Source organism: Phacochoerus africanus, chromosome 12 (assembly GCF_016906955.1).
Source record: "Phacochoerus africanus isolate WHEZ1 chromosome 12, ROS_Pafr_v1, whole genome shotgun sequence".
Lineage (NCBI taxonomy): Eukaryota > Metazoa > Chordata > Mammalia > Artiodactyla > Suidae > Phacochoerus > Phacochoerus africanus.
In genome coordinates, this window is record NC_062555.1 from 65,808,017 (window position 1) to 65,826,655 (window position 18,639).

At 45.5% G+C, this 18,639-nt stretch overlaps 1 protein-coding gene across 11 annotated transcripts in view; it reads right to left on the minus strand.

The window, feature by feature from the left end:
• CELF2 (CUGBP Elav-like family member 2) overlaps positions 1 to 18,639 on the minus strand; it is a 549,068-nt gene that overhangs the window by 14,524 nt on the left and 515,905 nt on the right. For 8 of the 11 annotated variants that reach the window (XM_047755098.1, XM_047755102.1, XM_047755103.1 and 5 more), the window contains 2 exons: positions 7,307 to 7,426; positions 535 to 732 (listed from right to left, as the gene is read on the minus strand). In XM_047755098.1, the coding sequence (XP_047611054.1) occupies positions 535 to 732; positions 7,307 to 7,426 (318 nt within the window). Of the gene's footprint in view, positions 1 to 530; positions 733 to 7,294; positions 7,427 to 18,639 lie in introns of all 11 variants that reach the window. The other 3 variants (XM_047755100.1, XM_047755108.1, XM_047755101.1) reach the window with 3 other exon arrangements.

Consider the following 18,639-nt stretch of genomic DNA (forward strand, 5'->3'; position numbering starts at 1 on the left):
TGCCTTATTGACAGAGAGGCAAGGCAATCAATCACTTCCTTGCCTCCCCAGAAGACCCCTGATTAAACAGAGACCAAGTCAATCCTAACAGCGGATTTTATCATTAACCTGGAAGCCAGTGCCTAGGAAGAGGCAGCTCCACCATCACAGGGGTGTGGACTGGGCAAGCCTGGGCCAGGCCCACAGAGGACCAGTAGGTTCCTTCCTCTGACCAGGAGCACGTTGAAGGGGAGTTGGTCCATGCTGGTGGGGGACAGGGGTTTCCTGGCCGTGTCTGTCTGTCTTTTTTGGCGGAGAGTGGGTGCAGCGTGGCAGGCGGAAGTTGCCAGGCCAGGGATTCAATGGCAGTAGCACTGGCAATGCGGGATGCTGAAGCTGCTGCAGCACCAGGGACCTCCAGCTTGGCGATCTCTGCATGCATGGCAGTAAGGACCAAGTACCTGGGGCCGGGGGGGGGGGCGGGGGGGGGGGGGCGGGGGCAGCCCCTCCCTCCGCCCAGGCAGGTGGCTGCGGGGGCGGGGGGGGCGCACCTACCTTCCTTCTGGCTGCCGGCCGCGCCCTGCTGCTGCAGCAGGCTCTGGCTGTAGAGCGTGGGCAGCGCGGCGGCCGCGTACTGCTGGATCCCTGAGTAGGCCTGCGTGAGCGCGTCCATGGTGCCCGCCGTGCCGTTCGTCAAGCCCGTGGCGCCGAGGCCTCCGTTCAGAGCCGCCATACCTGAGAGCATTTGAGCAACTTTACAAAAACCCCAACGATAGAGAAGAGAAACAGCACTTCTCATTAGTGCTTTCCGAAGGAGGTCCGAGAGTCAGTCGACACACGAACAACGGCCAGGGCATGCAGCGGGCACACGAGGACGCCGACGGGGACTTGGAGACGCGACAGTGGGTCAGAAAGCGTCAGGACGGCGGACACACAGGACCCCCCCCCCCCCCCCGCGACCTCCCCCGACCTCCCGCCATGGTAACCCTCGCCCCTTAGGCCGCTGATCGCAGGCACGGAGGCGCTGCGGCCAGACAAGACACCCGCTCCCATGCAGCTGCTACTGGCAAGGACGCTGTCATCTCTGTGAAGGAAAAGCCCTCTGCTCCACAGGGCTCAGAAGCATGTGCAAAAAACATTAGTGGCAGGGGGCCTGTGGCATCTGCACACGTAAATCCATTAACTGGGGTCTCCGAGGAGCCACGGGATGGCCCCAGGGGCGGGAGGGAAAGGACAGGATGAAACGTCTCTCCTGAATTCAAGCTGTCTGACTGAGAGGCGGCCCAGACACAAGCTCTGGACTCAATAGCGCATCAGCAGCTCCATGAGCTGGCTTTCCTCCCCCGCCGAAGGATGCTGTCAGGGCCCAGGACCCTAGGGACTGCCTCCTGGGTGAAGAATTAAGGTGCGGGGTGGGGGTAGGGAAGGCACCTCCTCCCCTGAGTGCAGCTAAATGCTGCTGCTTCTTCAGTATGAATAACTGGAAAGCGGATGGGGCCGCTTTCAGCAGCAGAGCGACACACACCCCACACCCCACACACAGGCCCAGATAGTCTTCAGTGCCCGGGGAACTGGGGTTTCTGCCAAGGAGCGGGTTCCATGCCATGTTTTTCCGTCAACTGAACTGACACTGCGTCTGAGAGCTGGATCTGGGCTATTAAGTGTTGTGAACTGGCTGCTGGCCACACACTTTTTTGATTTTTTGTCTCCTGGCTGCTCTTTTGCTCTATGATGGTTGCTGGCTGCGTCACTTTTTCCCTGAATACAGAGTCAAAACAAGCAATACTTTATAGAGTGTGAACTTTTCGATGAACTCAGGAAATGGAAGAGGGAATGTCATGATTGCCTTGAGTTCCCTCTATGATGAAGGCTTTTTTTTTTTTTTTTTTTAAGATCTCACTGAAAACATTTATGAAAACCATGGAAGAACTAGGACTACTGATTAAAGATATTAAACTAGCAAAGATAATTAACTAGAAAAACATTGGTAGGAATTCTAATGCGAATAGAGGACAACGAAGATGGGGATACTGAGAAACTGTAGAGGAATCAAATACCAGAATCACCTCCACTCGCACCCGTGCTTTTGCCCGCCATCCACAGGACACGAGAAAAGTGCTCCTGTTCTTCCCACACCTTCTTCTCTTAGACTCAAAGGACTACACAAAACACAGGAAAGAGCTTGGCCTAAAAGCCTGTGCCTTGTAGCCCGCAGGTCTGCTGTACTCCCTGGGATGCCTGAAGGGACAAAACAGGGCCTTGGGTGACATTTGGGGAGTGTCAGGGACAGGAGAATGGAAAATCAGCCTCCTGAAAAAAGCAGTGATTTCCAGCAAATCCAGCCACTAGCAAATGCAAATGAAGCTCAGAGGCGCTGGCCAGCAGAGGTCCTGCTGACTCCGCCTGGAGTTCCTTATTAGGAAGGAGTCTTTTCTCATTTTTTTTTCCTGTCATACAAATATTGTCAAAGAGCTGGGAAGGTCTGGTCCTCGCAATTCTCCAGGCCCTGGAATGCCCACTCCTCCCCTTTCCCACCTGCCTCTTCTCCCCCCACCCTGGGTTCTGGTGTCGGTTGAAGCAGGGAGAGCTCCCTCTCTTCCCTTTTTGGTTATTTTATCCTCACTTCCCAGTATTTGTGTGAAGGTGAAGAAACATGTTTCTTTCTAGAGAGGGGAGGGTGAGAAGGCCTGGGAAAGGCCTGGCACAGTTGGTTAAGTGTCGCTTAATTCCGTCAAGCTGCTAAGAGGTGCTGAGGGTACACTCGGTCCCATCATGGGCTTGGCCCTTGGGAAGGTCGGGTTCCTTTGTGGGAAGAGCTTCTAAGAAGACGAGTGCGTGCGGACCTGCTGCCGGACTGCTCTCCAGGGAGCCAGGTGCTAGGTGTGCCCTGCAGCCTTCAGAGCTAGAGAGTCGGGCCAAGGATGGCAGCACCACTAGGATACATGTCTCGGGACTCCCCTGCCTTCTGTAGAAACGCCAGGGGAGGGGCTACTCAGGGCCCAAGGCTTTTCTCCTCTGCAGCAGAACCTTCCTTTTGAACATACATAGAGCAAAAATCCTGACAAGTGCAAGTGCACTGAGAATACTGAAAACCCAAACTAAGCTGCAGATTCGCAGGTGTATGTTTGCCAAGGCTGAACAGGTAGTTGATTACCTGGTAGTACCTGAAGCCCCATCAAAGGAAAGATCTCAACTTTTGACGGTTAGTCCTGTGAATGCTCTAATGTTATTTTATATGAACTCATCATATCACAGATAGCACTTGTCAGTTCAGCTGCTGGTATTTGATTCCATCTAAACACCCTGTACAGAGAAACAGAGGTCTGAAGAGGGTGAGCTGAATTAAGATGCTTCCTGGGGAAAGAATAGGGCTTTGAAGAGGCCAAACAGATGCATCATTTCATCCCCTTTAATTTAGATTCCCACACACGCTGTTTGGACGAGGACGGCTGGAAGAAAAGGAGGGCATGGCAAACCTCTGAGAGGGCAGGTCTTGGCAAAGGGTCTGTCAATAAAGTCAGAGGGTGCCCTGACCATCATGTGCCCTAACTGCTCTCCGTCCTCCCTGATGGGGACCTGAGGAGCTGTGAGATGACTGAGGAAATCTATGGAGATGACATAGAAGCTCCACCCTTGTAAACATGAGCATGGACATGTGGAGTGGCCATCACGGAGCTGGTACCAGAAAGCAGAGTTGGGGGCTGAGGGCCAGCAGCAAGGTACAGTTCTCTGCCCAGCACCCTCTAGGTTTTATACCAAATACAGAAAGGGCGAAAGTGAGCAGTGAATCACCATATGCCCATCGATCTCTGTCTATCTGCTGGGGCAAGTTTTCTCTGCTACAGATGAGATACAGCCTTCCAGGCTGCAAGCTGATAATGAAGACGTAAGGATGAAACGTCGAGAATCAGGAAGTCAGTGGCATTTGTACACGTGCCTGTGTTAACACGCTCACCAGTGTATGTGAGGTTGTGGGGGCCTCTCTATGTGGCTGACTACCCGTATCTTTACAGATTCCAGTAACACAGAGGAACACAGTAGTGTCACCATGCACGTAAGGGGTGACAAACCACTACAATATGCCCAAGGCACTGCATCTTTTCTCTCCTCTACAGAAAGTTATTTCCATAAAACATCATTCACCAGGCATTTGTGGCTGGCGATATTCAGATCATCAGAACCTGAGGCACTATCTGGTGAGCCATTTGGAAGAGTTATGTCCTTGAAACGGGAAAATGGGGACGCCACTTGACATACATTTAAACTCAAAATCAGAGACTCCTGGGTGGATGTATCCGCAAAAAATATTTTCTGGGTCTTAGTTCAGATATAGTAGATAAAACCTGCCTGGAAAACCCTCAAATAATCCGGAAGGAAAAGCTACATCTGTGAACCACCCACACGCCTTTCTTCTTGGCTTGAGGATTTCCACTTTAGCTCTAGGGCACTGTGCTTTCCCGGCCCCTCCATTCGTGGATGTATTAAGGGAGAACAAGGATATGGAGCTCCAGCAGTTGAGCTCGGCTACTTGCCTACTAGCTGAAGCTTCACCTGGGGGGGAGCTGAGGGGCCGTCGGGCAGGGAAGAGGGTTAAAGGTGCGCTTGGAGGGGTTTGGGAATCTGCTGCGGATTCTGCCTACCTCCCCCCCCCCCGCCCCCAGCTCCTTGATCCATGGCAAAGAGCTGGCTCTGCTCAGAACACTCCTCCGGGAGCACGTGGCAGCTCCTGGATGGGGAGGGGGAGGAAATGGCAAAGGTGTGGAAGCAGGGGCCACCCCACGGGTCAAGCTGCCCCTGTCCAGGTAACTGTTCCTAGACTACCTTCTTTGGGAAGGAGCCAGCAGGACAGGAAGCATCACCAGGTCTGCTAAGAATGTTCTGATGAAGACGCTCTATGGTAGAAGGTTTTCTCTTGGCATCTGAGAAAACAAATAGTGTCTCCAAGCCAGGGGTTGTGGGGGTTGCTTAATAGCTCAGACGGCAACATTCACCCCATCAGAAGGAAAGTATTCTTTGTGCGTGACTTCCGGTTTAATTCCACATTTTCCTAGCTCATGCTGTCTAGTAGGGGTTATGTGAAGCAGTCTTAATTTCCCATATGAACCCAATGGCAAAGAATTAAAAAAAAAAAACAACCACGATTTAAGCCTGTTGTTCTTGCCAGAAGCACAATTTGAGTAACACGGACCCCACACAAGAACTCTTGTGGTCTCTCTGCCATTCAACAGAGTCCCTCGCTATGAGGACGATGGGCACACCCCAGCCAAGGGCAACAGCAGAGGATGGAGGGAGGCGGGACCACGCAGACACGGGGACGACACACAGCGATCATGAGCACGTGCTGAGGAGGACAGCCATTCCCACTGGCCTGTTACTGTGCAGACCAAGGACAGGCAGGCGGTCAAATCAAATTCCTTGTTTTAGGGGAACTAGGTCCTGGGGCAAGAGAAGCAGCATGAAGGTTTGTGTGCAAACACACGTCTGCAACCGAGGGGAAGGACAAGTGAGTTGGAGCGTCTGCAGAACAAGGTCAGAAACAGGAGTCAAGGCAGTGAGGGCTGCTGGCCAGAGGGGAGCTGGAGGCGGTTTTACTAGAATAAAACCTTCTGCCGTCACGTGGTTACCACCTCATTTGCTACGTGCTTGCTAATCAAGAACCATCCTGTCTGGAAGGAGAAATCCCTTTTTTTTCTCCTTTTTTTTTTTGGCCTGTGGCCAGGTCAAGCTCAGTCCAAGCTAATGTTTGTTTTTCCCACAGCATCTGCCTAAAAGGATTCACTAAAACCTGGAAGAATTTCCTACCTCTAAATGGCTGATTTATTTTCCAATCAGGATTATAAAAGTTAAGTCATCCGATGAGTTCTAGGTTCTTCTTTACCAAATAAATTGCAAAGTATTCTTTTGGGGATTTTAGGATATAAAATTACTGTTTTTGTTTGTTTGTTCGTTTTTTTGCTTTAAAAAAAAGACTGCTTGATCATCCTTTAAAACCTGTTCACGTATTGAATCATGGCTTAAAGAAAGACAACTTGCCAAGGACCCTTTTCTTAAAGCTTAAAATGGGCAGAGGTTGCATTGCCTGGTAGGTAATTAGGTCCCCAAGTTAGACTCAGAGGCTGTCAGGGACCTGATAGATTCGGCTATTCTTTTTTCTTTTTTTTCTTTTTTAGGGCCACACACATGGCATATAGAGGTTCCCAGGCTAGGGGTCTAATTGGAGCTGCAGCTGCTGGCCTGCACCACAGCAGTGCCAGATCCTAGCCGTGCCTGGAAGCTACACCAAAGCTCACGGCAACACCAGCTCCTCAACCCACTGAGCAAGTCCAGGGATCAAACCCACCTCCTGTGGACACCAGTCGAGTTTTTAACCTGCTGGGCCACAAAGGGAACTCCTGGGCTTGGCTCTTTTTATCAGGCAGTGGGGTGGTGCAGGGAGACTGAGCTGATGGGAAGGCAAATGAGGGGTCCCCTCTGTAGACTGAGGATCAGCTCCCCCAGTGGAGGAGCCAGAGTTCAGTTCCAGCCTCAAATATGACTCATCCTCTGGCCAGGTTCTGGTCTCCCCAGGGATCTAAAATGCTGAACGTGGCTGGGCTGTGTAGACACAACCCAGAGGATCTGCAGGAAGACCTTACGTGTCAGGGCTCAGTCGTTCTGTAAGCCGTCTGCCGCTTGCAGCTTCAACCTGCCACAGGGGACCTGTGCCCTGAGGAGATGCGCTGCTGCTGAGGGACCCAGGCCTCGGCTGCTCGACACCACCTCCAGGGAGCAGCTCCTCTCCACCCACCCTACTTCCTTCCTGGCAAAGCCTCATTTCTCCTCCTGTGGAACTGCCACGCCCCTTCTGGTTTTATAGCTGGAGGAGCCCTTTAAGAGCATCTGATCCAGAACTCCCAATTTCTAGACGGGGACTCTCAAGTCCAGACTAGGGGCACAGACTGGCTGTGGATTCCAGCAGGTGACGGGTAGCAGACTGGGAGCTGACTCCATGCGTCCTGACCTCTCGCCCATTCACTGTTCCATTGTGACACACTGCCTCTCAGGAAAAGGGACCAGAGCCAGAACGAAAGCCCTTGAAACCTGCAGGGACCTGTCAACCCAGAAACCTATGGCCAAACACCCAGTCTACATGCTAGAAAAGGCTCAGGGTGGCGAGGGTGGGCAGTCCGATCACGGATGCCATCTGGCCCTCAGAGCCTGTGCCACTCCACCCCCAGCCTCAGTTCTGCCCGGGACCTGTCCTCAGGTGGTCTGTGGCCGCCCCGTCTGTGGAGGGTTGGGGGGAAGGCTGTCCACCAGAGCAGCAAGTACTCACTGTGGGCGCTACCTGCCAGTGCATTAATGTTATTCAGTCCGACCGTGGCTCCCGCCAGTCCTTGCAGAGTCCCCAGGGAGGTCAGAGAGTTCATGGCTGCACCGGCGGTTGAGTTGGGAGTGGAAGCAGCCACTGCAAAACAAGAGGAAGACAGGGATGGGCAAGAGCCGGACGTGAGTGACAGCAGGGAAGGCAGCTGTCTGGGGGCGGGGGTCCCCTTGCAGCAGGGGGCCAGGGCGCTGGCCAGTCCTGGGACATCTGGGAGCCCCACTTCTGTCTTGGGGTGAAAGACGTGGACTATGCTTGTGCCTGTGGTGACAATCAGATTTGGCGAATTAAAAAAAAAAAAAAATCACCATCGCTCCATTGTGCCAGTCCACTAACACACGCACTGCTGCTTAGTGGGGCAAAGACCACCAGCCTCAGGGCTCGGGGCTGGTCGGCTCCTTCATCAGCCCTGCTTTGGGAGCCTCTGGACAAATTCCCGGCCCCAAAGGGGAAGGGGTGGGGGGCATGAAACGCCCACTCTTGGCTTTCTTATTGTTTATGCTTAGACTTGGCACTGTCTCAATAAAGTTTTGTTGTTGTTGTTGTTTTTAATCATACATATTCCCTCCCCCCCTTTTTTTTTTCCTTTTTAGGGCCACACCTGAAGCATATGGAATTTCCCAGGCTAGGGGTCAAATCTGAGCTGTAGCTGCCAGCCTACACCACAGCCACAGCAACACAGGATCCAAGCCTCATCTGTGACCTACACCACAGCTCACAGCAACGCCAGATCCTTAACCCACCGCGCAAGGCCAGGGATCAAACCCACGTCCTCATGGATACTAGTCGGGTTGGTTACCACTGAGCCGAAACAGGATCATTTAAGTGGAATCCTGAAACATGTGCCCTTCTGTGACTGGCTTCTTTCCCTTCCCAACCTGGTTCAAGGTTCATCCAGGTTCTGACAGGTGGTCGCTTTACCCCTTTTCCTGTCAAATTATATTCCACTGTGTACAAACATCTGTTTTCACTTTGGAATAATCACACTGTGCCTCTTTGTATACAAGTTCTGGGTACACGTATGTTTTCAGTTCTTTCGTACACACCTAACAGCGGGATTGCTGGGTCATCTGACAAAACTATGTTTCTCACTTTGAGGAAATGCTCACAAAGGAGCTCTACCCCAGGCGCCTTAACACTTACAGTTGCTTCTGTAAAGACTATTTCAAGTATCTCACATTTGCATAGCTTGACAGTCTGCTGACTTTTTTTTTTCATGTCCATTATCTCACTTTATCCTGACGACAGAGGTAAAAGCTAAGCTGAACTCTGACCACTGATTACAAAAAAAAAAAAAAAAAAAGGCTAAACTCTCACCGCTGATAAAAAACTGGACAACTGGACGGGGCATTCTGGGGTTTTGGATGCAAACTGTTACACTGGGAATGGATGGCAATGGAGCCGTACTGTACAGCACAGGGACCTGTGTATGACTGGGTCACTTTGCTGTACAACAGAAATTGAAAGAACACTATAAATCAACAATACTCTAATATGAGCAAGTAAGTAAATAAATAAATAATTGCAAAAAAAAAAAAAAAAAAAGCTTGGCCACAAACGTCAGTCTGTCCTTCTGGAACATTCCTGCCCAGCTGGAGGAAGCCATATCCCTATCCTGCCTTCCGAAACCACCTAGCACTGTTTGCAGTGCGCCCCACTTGGGGGCCTACATCAAAGGCCTAAAACCTGCATCCCCAGCCTGCTGCATTTCCGTCCACACGCGGCATGAGCTGCTGACCCTCCTTATGGGTATGTACCTTCTCTTTTCAAAATAAAATAGTCCATAATCAAGTCGGTGTTTCCAGTCTTTTCGTGTTATGAGACCTTTCTTTTGTGTCAATAGTTCAATGACTTTTCTTTTATTTTTAGTTGTAAAACCATCATTCCAACCTCACTTTAAAATATTTCTATCCCAAACCCACAGTCCATGCCTCCCCTCTGCCCGCCTGCCCCCTTGGTGAAGGTAAGCTTTTCAAAGTCTGTGAGTCTGTTTCCATTTTGCAAGTAAGTTCATTTGTACCCTTTTTTAGTTTCCACATATAAATACACACAAAAGAAGACATAAACTACCATAAACTTAGATCCAGATTCAAGAATACTGGAGAACCAACTTGCTTCCTCTAAGAGTATTTTAAAGCGAATTTCAGAAACTTAAGCCGTTGTACCCCTACATACCTCAGTATTCAACTCTAGAAACTGAGGCTATTTTCTTTTAAAACCCCCTCAAACCATTTTTCTTTTCCCCCTCAAGTTTTACTGAGTCATAGATTTCCAAGAATGCGTGTATTTCATTTATGTTTTTAAATTTACCTTGGTATAAACTTACTCACAGTATCCTCCTAATACATTTAAAAAATCATGAGCATTTACATTTAAGTTTCACTTTTCTGTCTGGTTGATCTGTCGATTGCTGAGAGAAGCAGGTGAAAATCTTCATGTGGCCTGAGGAAGAGGATCAAGACGGCGGAGCAGTAAGACACGGAGCTCACCTCTTCCCACAGCCGTATTCCTCTGCCCAGCAAAGGAAACCACAGACAAATGAAAAGACGACCCACAGAGCGGGAGAAAGCATCTGCAAGTGAAGCGACCGACAAGGGCTTCATCTCCAAAATATATAAACAGCTGCTGCAGTTCTATGTTGAAAAAAACAAGCCAATCCAAAAATGGTCAGAAGATCTAAACAGACACGTCTCCAAATCAGAAAAACAGGTGGCCCCAAAGCGCATGACAAGATGCTCAACATCACTAATTATTAGAGAAATGCAAATCAAAACTACAATGAGGTATCACCTCATACCAGTCAGGGTAGCCATCACCATTGGTCTACAAACAGTAAATGCTGGAGAGGGTGTGGAGAAAGTGAAACCCTCCTGCACTGCTGGTGGGAATGTAAACTGGCATAACCACTGTGGAAAAGAGTATGAAGGTTCCTTAAAAAACTAAATATAGAACTACCATATGATACAGCAATCCCACGCCTGGGCATATATCTGGAGATATACGACAAATGATGCAAATGACCTTATTTACAAAGGAGAAGGAGACTCACAGATTTTGAAATCAAACTTACGGTTACCAAAGGGGAAATGCAGGGTGGAGGGACAGATTAGGAGTTTGGGATTAACATATATACACTACTATATATAAAACAGATAACTAACAAGGACCTGCTGTACAGCACAGGGAACTCTACTCAATATTCTACAATAACCTATATGGAAAAGAATCTGAAAAAAGAATGGATATACATTTATAATAACCTATATGGGAAAAAACAATGGATAAATACATAAGAATATGTGCGTGTACATATACATACGTATGGGTGTATGTGTGTATATATATATATGATTCACTTTGCTGTAAACCTGAAACAAATACAGTATTTTAAGTCACCTATACTCCAATAAAATTAAAGAAAAAGAATGTAAGTATGTGTATAACTGATTTACTTCGCTGTACACTTGAAACGAACACAACATTGTAAATCAACTACACTCCAATTAAAAAAAATCTTCCACTGTGGTAATGCCCATTATTCTATGTAAATATATAAATTTGGGGGGAATACATCTTGAAGCTATGTTACAGCTTCCACAGATGTTTGTAAAACATGCTATCTTTTGTTGAAATAAACTTTTTGTGCTGATCTTTTTATTTCTAGTTTTATCTTTAAGTCTATTTTGTATGATGTCAAAAGCACTGGCTTTTTAAAAATTTGCATACTATTTATCTTCTGCCATCTTTTTATTTTCTGTTTATATTTTAGCTGTATCTCTAATAATCAGTATGTAAATAGGTTAAAAAATATAGCCGAATAAGTTGATAATATTTTAGTAGTACTATTTAAATTTTGTAGTATAGGTTTGCCTACATTACATTTCTTTTCTCTTCTTTCTTGTCCTTTAGGATTATTTGTTGGGTTTTTTCATGTTCCATTTTCTCCCTCTAGTACTTTGGAGATAATAGTTTAATGTTTTTACTCTTTTACATATTACCATAAAAACTTGAAAAGTTACACAACTTATGAGAATCAAAGGCACTCATTATCTTTATTCTTTGCTGGAACAAGGCCAAAGTATCAGTGTCAGAAACTCTAAGGAAAATTGCCTGTGTTAAAGCTTAGTGCTGGCTGAGTAGGGCGAGTGGAATTTCCCTCCAATAATGTAGAATGAACCAGGCCTCACATACGTCTGCAACCCAACTTTATTTTATCTGAGTGGTTAAAACCCCTCAGGCCATCAAGTCAAAGTGGTCCCCAGCTTGTACTGTCCTTCGGCACTTTGCAGAGTCAACTGTAAGTCAATCTTGAAAGGGCCCAACTTCAACCAAGAATTCTCAGCAACCAAGGAAGTTAAGCTCACAATCAAAAATCACAAAATACACAAGTAAACCAAGTACCAAAGAATAAGAAGCAGCAGAGGCAGAGTTAGACAGACATCATATTTAGATCCACCAAAACTTCAGATATTAGAATTATTAACACACAATAGAAAAGAAGTATATTTAGCATGGCTGCGTAGTTTAAGAATTTGAAAAATGAAAAAAAGGGATTATAAGCAATGACCAAGCATACTGAAAAAATTATTAAAGTCTTAGAAATGAAAAAAATATAATTATCGAAATATAAAATTCAATGGATACACAGGTTTAACAGGATATTAGATACAGTCACAGAGAGAATTTGGTAAACTGGAAGACTGATTTGAGGAGCTTATATATAACAGACAGGAAATATAGGAGGTTAAGTGCCATGGAATAGCTCTAACATAACTAGATGAAGTTCCTGAAGGAAAAGAGAGTAGGGAAAAGGCAACATGGGAAGAGTTAATAACAGAATTTCTCGAAATTAGGGGAGCAATCCCCTTTTACCATCACATCCAAAAGAATAAAATACCTAGGAGTAAACCTACCTAAAGAGACAAAAGATCTGTACTCTGAAAACTGTAAGACACTGATGAAAGAAATCAAAGATGACACAAATAGATGGAAAGACATACCATGCTCTTGGATTGGAAGAGTTAATATTATCAAAATGACTATACTACCTAAGGCAATCTACAGATCCAATGCAATCCCTATCAAATTACCAAGGACATTCTTCACAGAACTTGAACAAAATATTGTAAAGTTTGTTTGGAAGCACAAAAGACCCAGAATAGCCAAAGACATCCTGAAAAAGAAAAATGGAGCTGGAGGAATCAGGCTCCTGGACTTCAGTCTATACTACAAAGCAACAATCATCAAAACCATATGGTACTGGCACAAAGACAGAAATACTGATCCCTAGAACAGGATAGAAGCCCAGAATTAAACCCACGCACCTACAGCCAACTAATCTATGACAAAGGAGGCAAGAATATACAAGGGAGAGAGGACAGCTTGTTCAATAAGTGGTGCTGGGAACACTGGACAGCCACATGGAAAAGAATGAAACTAGAACACACCCTAACACCATACACAAAAATAAACTCAAAATGGATGAAAGACCTAGAATAAGACAAGATACTATAAAACTCTTAGAGGAAAGCATAGGCCAAACACTCTCTGACATAAATGACAGCAACATCTTCTCAGATCTACCTCTTAAGAGTAATGACAATAAAAACAAAATTAAACAAATGGGACCTAATAAAACATAAATTTAACCCTAAACGAAACGAAAAGACAACCCACAGAATGGGAGAAAATCTTTGCAAGTGAATCAACTGACAAGGGATTCATCTCCAAAATTTATAAACACCTTCTGCAGCTCCATGCCAAAAAAAACAAACAACCCCATCCAAAAATGGGCAGAAGATCTAAACAGACAGTTCTCCAAAGAAGACATACAGATGGCCAAAAAACACATGAAAAGATATTCAACATCACTCATTATTAGAGAAATGCAAGTCAAAACCACTATGAGGTACCACCTTACACCGGCCAGAATGGCCATCATCAAGAAGTCTACAAACAATAAGTGCCGGAGACGGTGTGGAGAAAAAGGAACCCTAGTACACTGCTGGTGGGATTATAAATTGGGGCAAACACTGGAAAGCAGTATGGAGATTCCTCAGGAAACTACAAACAGAACTCCCATTTGATCCAGCAATTCCACCCTTGGGCATCTATCCAGAGAAAACCACGACTCACAAAGACACATGTACTCTGATGTTCACTGCAGCACTCTTTGCAATAGCCAAGACATGGAAACAACCTAAATGTCCATCAACAGAGGAGTGGATCAAGAAGATGTGGTACATATACACAATGGAATATTACTCAGCCATTAAAAAGAACAAAATACTGGCATTTTTAGTAACATGAATGGACCTAGAAATGATCACGCTAAGTGAAATCAGCCATACAATGAGACATCAACATCAAATGCTTTCACTGACATGTGGCGTCTGAAAAAAGGACAGACTGAACTTCTTTGCAAAACAGATGCTGACTCACAGACATTGAAAAACTTATGGTCTCCAAAGGAGACAGTTTGGCGTGTGGGGGGATGTGCTGGGGTTGTGGGATGGAAATCCTATAAAACTGCATTGTGATGATCACTGTACAACTTCAAATGTAATAAATTCATTGAATAATAAAAAAATTACAACCCAGAATTTCTCAGAACTGATAAAAGACACCCCCCCATCCACATATTCAAGGATCCCAATGAATTCAAATCAGGAAAAATAAATACACAATTAGAGGCACCACAGCAAAAAATGCAGAACACCAAGGAAATAGAGAATAATTTAAAAACAACCAGAGAGAAAAGTACCCTCAAAGGACCACGATTAGATATCTCACTACCTGACATTTCAGTATTAATGACCTAAGACAGGTTAGTAAAAGGTGCTGAGATAAATTAACCGTCAATCTAGAACATCCAGCAAAAAAAAAAATTCCACAAACTGGGACAAAATAAAGAAGTAATTTTTACACAAAAGCTAAGAGACTTTTTCACCAACACATCCTCACTAAGTGAAGTTCTATTGGATGTACTTCAAATGAAAACAGAAATGATCCCAGATGAAAGAAGAAGGAATAATAAGCAAAGGAAGTGGTAACTATATGGGCATCTAATCAAGTGCTATATCAAATAATGCATTGGAATAAAAAATAAACAAGTTAGAGCTAACATACACAACAACATAAATACAGCACCCATGGGAGCCTCTTCTGACTTGTAACACTGCTAGATCCCTGGATGAAAAAGAAATTTCTTCCTCAAGAGAACTGGCTAAATCTCAGTAAGAACAGCAGGAGTCTGTGGCATCTGAGTCACAACCAGCAGGCTGTGCCACCTCCTCCTCCACCCCCTCAAGCTTAGTGTAATGGAAGCTTTATTTCAGGAGGTCATGCCCAAGAAGATGGGACCCTTTCCACCACAGCTCCCAAACTGGAGTACGGCTTCTCCTAGGGAGGGCTAGATCACTAGTCTTTCTAACCGTTCTCCCTCCCCAGCCCTGTCTTGTAGAAACTCTACTGCAGTCCAAGGAGTGTGAGTCTTTTCCTCAAACCAGCCTGTACTCATGGGGTGGAAATTCTATCCCAGTCACAGCATGCAGACAATACTGGGCCAAATTCCCCTCAGCCCATTTTGCTTCTGGGGGGAACTTCAATGCCTAGAGAAGCAAGCTGAGATGACCAGATGCTACTGCCCTCATACAGTGGTCCTCTTGTAGGCCAGGGGTTACATGAAGCAAAGCAGGTTGCTGTCCCTCAGCAGTGGACAGAGGATCTGCCCACAGAGAAAGAAAGGTCACAAAACAGCTCCATAACTCTCCCGAAAAGGAATGAAGTCATTTGTAACACAGGGTGGAGAAGTTCAAGCCTAGGGCAGGCACCATGGGAAAGAACAGAAATTTTGGTAGTGAGCCATTAAGGGGCAGCACCATAATAGCAACATGGTAGAGTGGCTAGAAGTTTAACACAAGAGCCAGAGAAAGAGAGAGCTATGAAGGGTCCTGCTGGGGTCAGAGCAAGTATCAAGGAATGGTCTTGAAGACTTTCCCCATGAAAGCACCTGACTTAAATAGAATCAGACTGTGGGGGACAATATATGCTCCAGGGCCAAAAACCAATAGATGAAATAACTAGAAATTAACTGAGATTAACAGCTGGGTGTGGCAGCAATTGAAACAGATCATCCATAAATTTAACAGGGCAGAGAGGCAGTCAAAGAGCCATTTAGAAAAATTAATGCCATTTAAAAAAGGAAATAGAAGAATGTCATTCACAGCCTAAGGTTGTGCCCTCTCAGGAATGACATCAGAAACATACCATAGGAGAATAAACTTCACTAGCTAAGTCATCAAGCAACTGAGCCAACAAACAAGCAGCAGCTGGGTTTGGTGGGAGCTGGGGGAGAGTGGGGAGGATCACAATTGCTACTACAGAGTATCTGAAACATCCAGTTATCAACAAATTATGAGACGTAGAAAGAAACAAGAGAGTGTGATCCACAAACAGGGAAAAAAAAAAAAATCAGGCATCAGAAACTAAATTTGAGAGGGCCCAGATACTGGGCTTAGCAAGGACATCAAAGCAGCTATTATAAATATGTTCAAAGAACTAAAATAAACTATGCTTAAAGAATTAAAAAAGACATGGTCACGTGTTTCATCAAGTACACAGTATCAATCAAGAGACAGAAATTATAAAAATGAACAAAACAGAAAAAGTCTGAAATTAAAAATTGAACTTTAGGAGTTAAAAAATTTACTCTATGGGCTCAACTGGAGATTTGAGCAGGTAGAAGATCAAGTGAATTTAAAGATTGATTGAGATGACGTTATCTGAAGAACAGAAAAAAAAAATGAAGAAAACTGAACAGAGCCTCAGAGACATGTGGCATGCCACTAAGCACACTAACATACATGGAATGGGAGTACCAAAAGTCAGGAGTAGAAAAAAATGAGATAATGACTGAAAAGTTTCCAAATTTGATGAACAACATTAATCTACATATCCAAGAAAGTCAACAAACTACAAGAAGGATAACACAAAAAGATCTATATACCCAGATTCATGAAAGTCAATATGAAAAAGACAGGGATAAAGAAAAAATCTTGAAAACAGCAAGAGGAAAAAAATAGATTCATATACAAAAGGATCCAGGTAAGACAACCAGGTGACTTCTCAGTAGAAACGGTGGACCAGTAGGCAGTGGAATGATGTATTTGAAATGCTGAAGAGAAAAAACAAAAAGCTATGAACTAAGAGTCTTATATCCAGCAAAACCATCTTCCAAAAATGAAGAAAAAATAACATTCCTAGATGAACAAAACCTTAGAAAATCTATGGCTAGCAGAAATATCTTACAGGAAATACTCAAACAAATTCTTTAGGCTGAAAGCAAGCAACCCCAACAGTAATTTGAATCCATACGCACAAAGAAAACAAAGACCTATATATCCATGTAGGATATAGTTCATAAGACAACAAAAAAAGGAGCTCAGCTCTTCTCCACCCTTAGTCTGAACATTTTCAGTTACTGATGACCTCACAGCCACTGGCCCTGTTTCTGCTGCATGACTCTCTTCAGCCTCAAAGGAGAGACAGCAGCCAGGCTGCACACTGCTGGCCCATGGGTGCCACCTACCTCCACTCTCACCTGGAAAAATCTAGAGCAGCCGGCTGTGGACTTGGCCGCTGCCTGCTCCCAGCTAGAACTTTGCTTGGTGGCAAGAGGGAAACGGAGCTGGCTGACACCAGAACTGGCAGAGCTCATACTTCATGGGTGACTTTTCACATTGAGACTGGGAGGTGGGTCTGAGCAAGAGGTGGGTCAAGTCATCCTTGCTCTTGTGAGTAATGTTCCCTCACGAGGAAACGGGGAGTGGAGTCGAGAACTCATTCCAGACAGACACATGTCACACACAAGCTCAGGGGACGCCTGGGCTTAGGAGGCTGGGGACCCAGTGGGCCTATTTTGTCACCGAGAATAAAGAAACAATGTGTAAGTTAGATGTCTCTTTATGTCTTGAATTTCCATTTCTTTGAAGACCCAGGCACAAAAAGTCTACAAACAATAAGTGCTGGAGAGGGTGTGGAGAAAAGGGAACTCTCTTACACTGTTGGTGGGGATATAAATTGGTACAACCACTATGGAAAACAGTATGGAGATATCTCAAAAAACTAAAATGAGAATTACCATTTGATTCAGCAGTTCCACTCCTGGGCATCTGTTCCAGAGAAAACGGTGACCAGAAAAGATACATGTACCCCAATGTTCACTGCAGCACTGTATACAATAGTCAAGACATGAGAGCAATCTGAATGTCCATCGACAGAGGAGTAGGTAAAGAAGATGTGGTACATATACACAATGGAATATTACTCAAGCCATTAAAGGGAAAGAAAGAATGGCATTTGCAGCAACATGGAAGGACCTAGAAATTATCATGCCAAGTGAAGTTGGACAGTGAGACACAAGTGTCATATGCTATCACTTCTATGTGGAATCTAAAAAAAGATACAATGAACTTCTTTGCAGAACAGAAACCGACTCACAGACTTCGAAAAACCTCTGGTTACCAAAGGAGACAGATTGGGAGGGATGGGCTGGGGGTTTGGGATGGAAATGTTTTAAAACTGGGTTGTGATGATGGCTGCACAACTGTAAATATAATAAAAGTAACTGAGTCCAAAAAAAAAAAAAAAATCCAGGCAGACTGGCCACAGGGCACTATATAGTTTTCTGACCTCTTGGGCGGTCCTTAGTAGGCAGGTAGGAGCGGGTCAAAGACAGGATGGAGAGGGATCAGACACGAGGTCAGGTGAGCTAACTGCTTGCCCTCCAATGAGAAGACTCCACTTGCTCCAGTGCTTTGGACAATACTCTGAAAATTCACCCTGGATTGGGTCTAAATTAGAAAAGCTGTATCTCAATTGTGTATCCTGCTGCCTTTAAGATCCTTCTGAGTTCAAGCAAACAATCTGCCTAAAACAAAAGAACTCAAACGTGTCAAATGGTCAATCCCAATCAAGTTCTTAAAGGCCAAATATTCAACAGACACGCCATGGAGGAGGAGCCTGCACACAACCGACAGAGAGCGTGACGAGTCACCCACACCTGTGTTTTCCCATTTCTGGGCTGGCAGACTGGCCGGGGCTGCCTCGGGTAACTGCACGCTGTCCTCTGAAAACTCCCTTCAGTCTCCACTGATGACAGTATCCTTTGGTCTCAATTTAACTGTTTACAAGATGCCTGGGAACGTTTCAGGGGAGGAGTGGATCCTCAGTGTTCACGGCACCTCTTTTGGTCGAAGGCTGCTCCGTGCAAAAGAGAGGTCAGGCCCCAAAGCCAG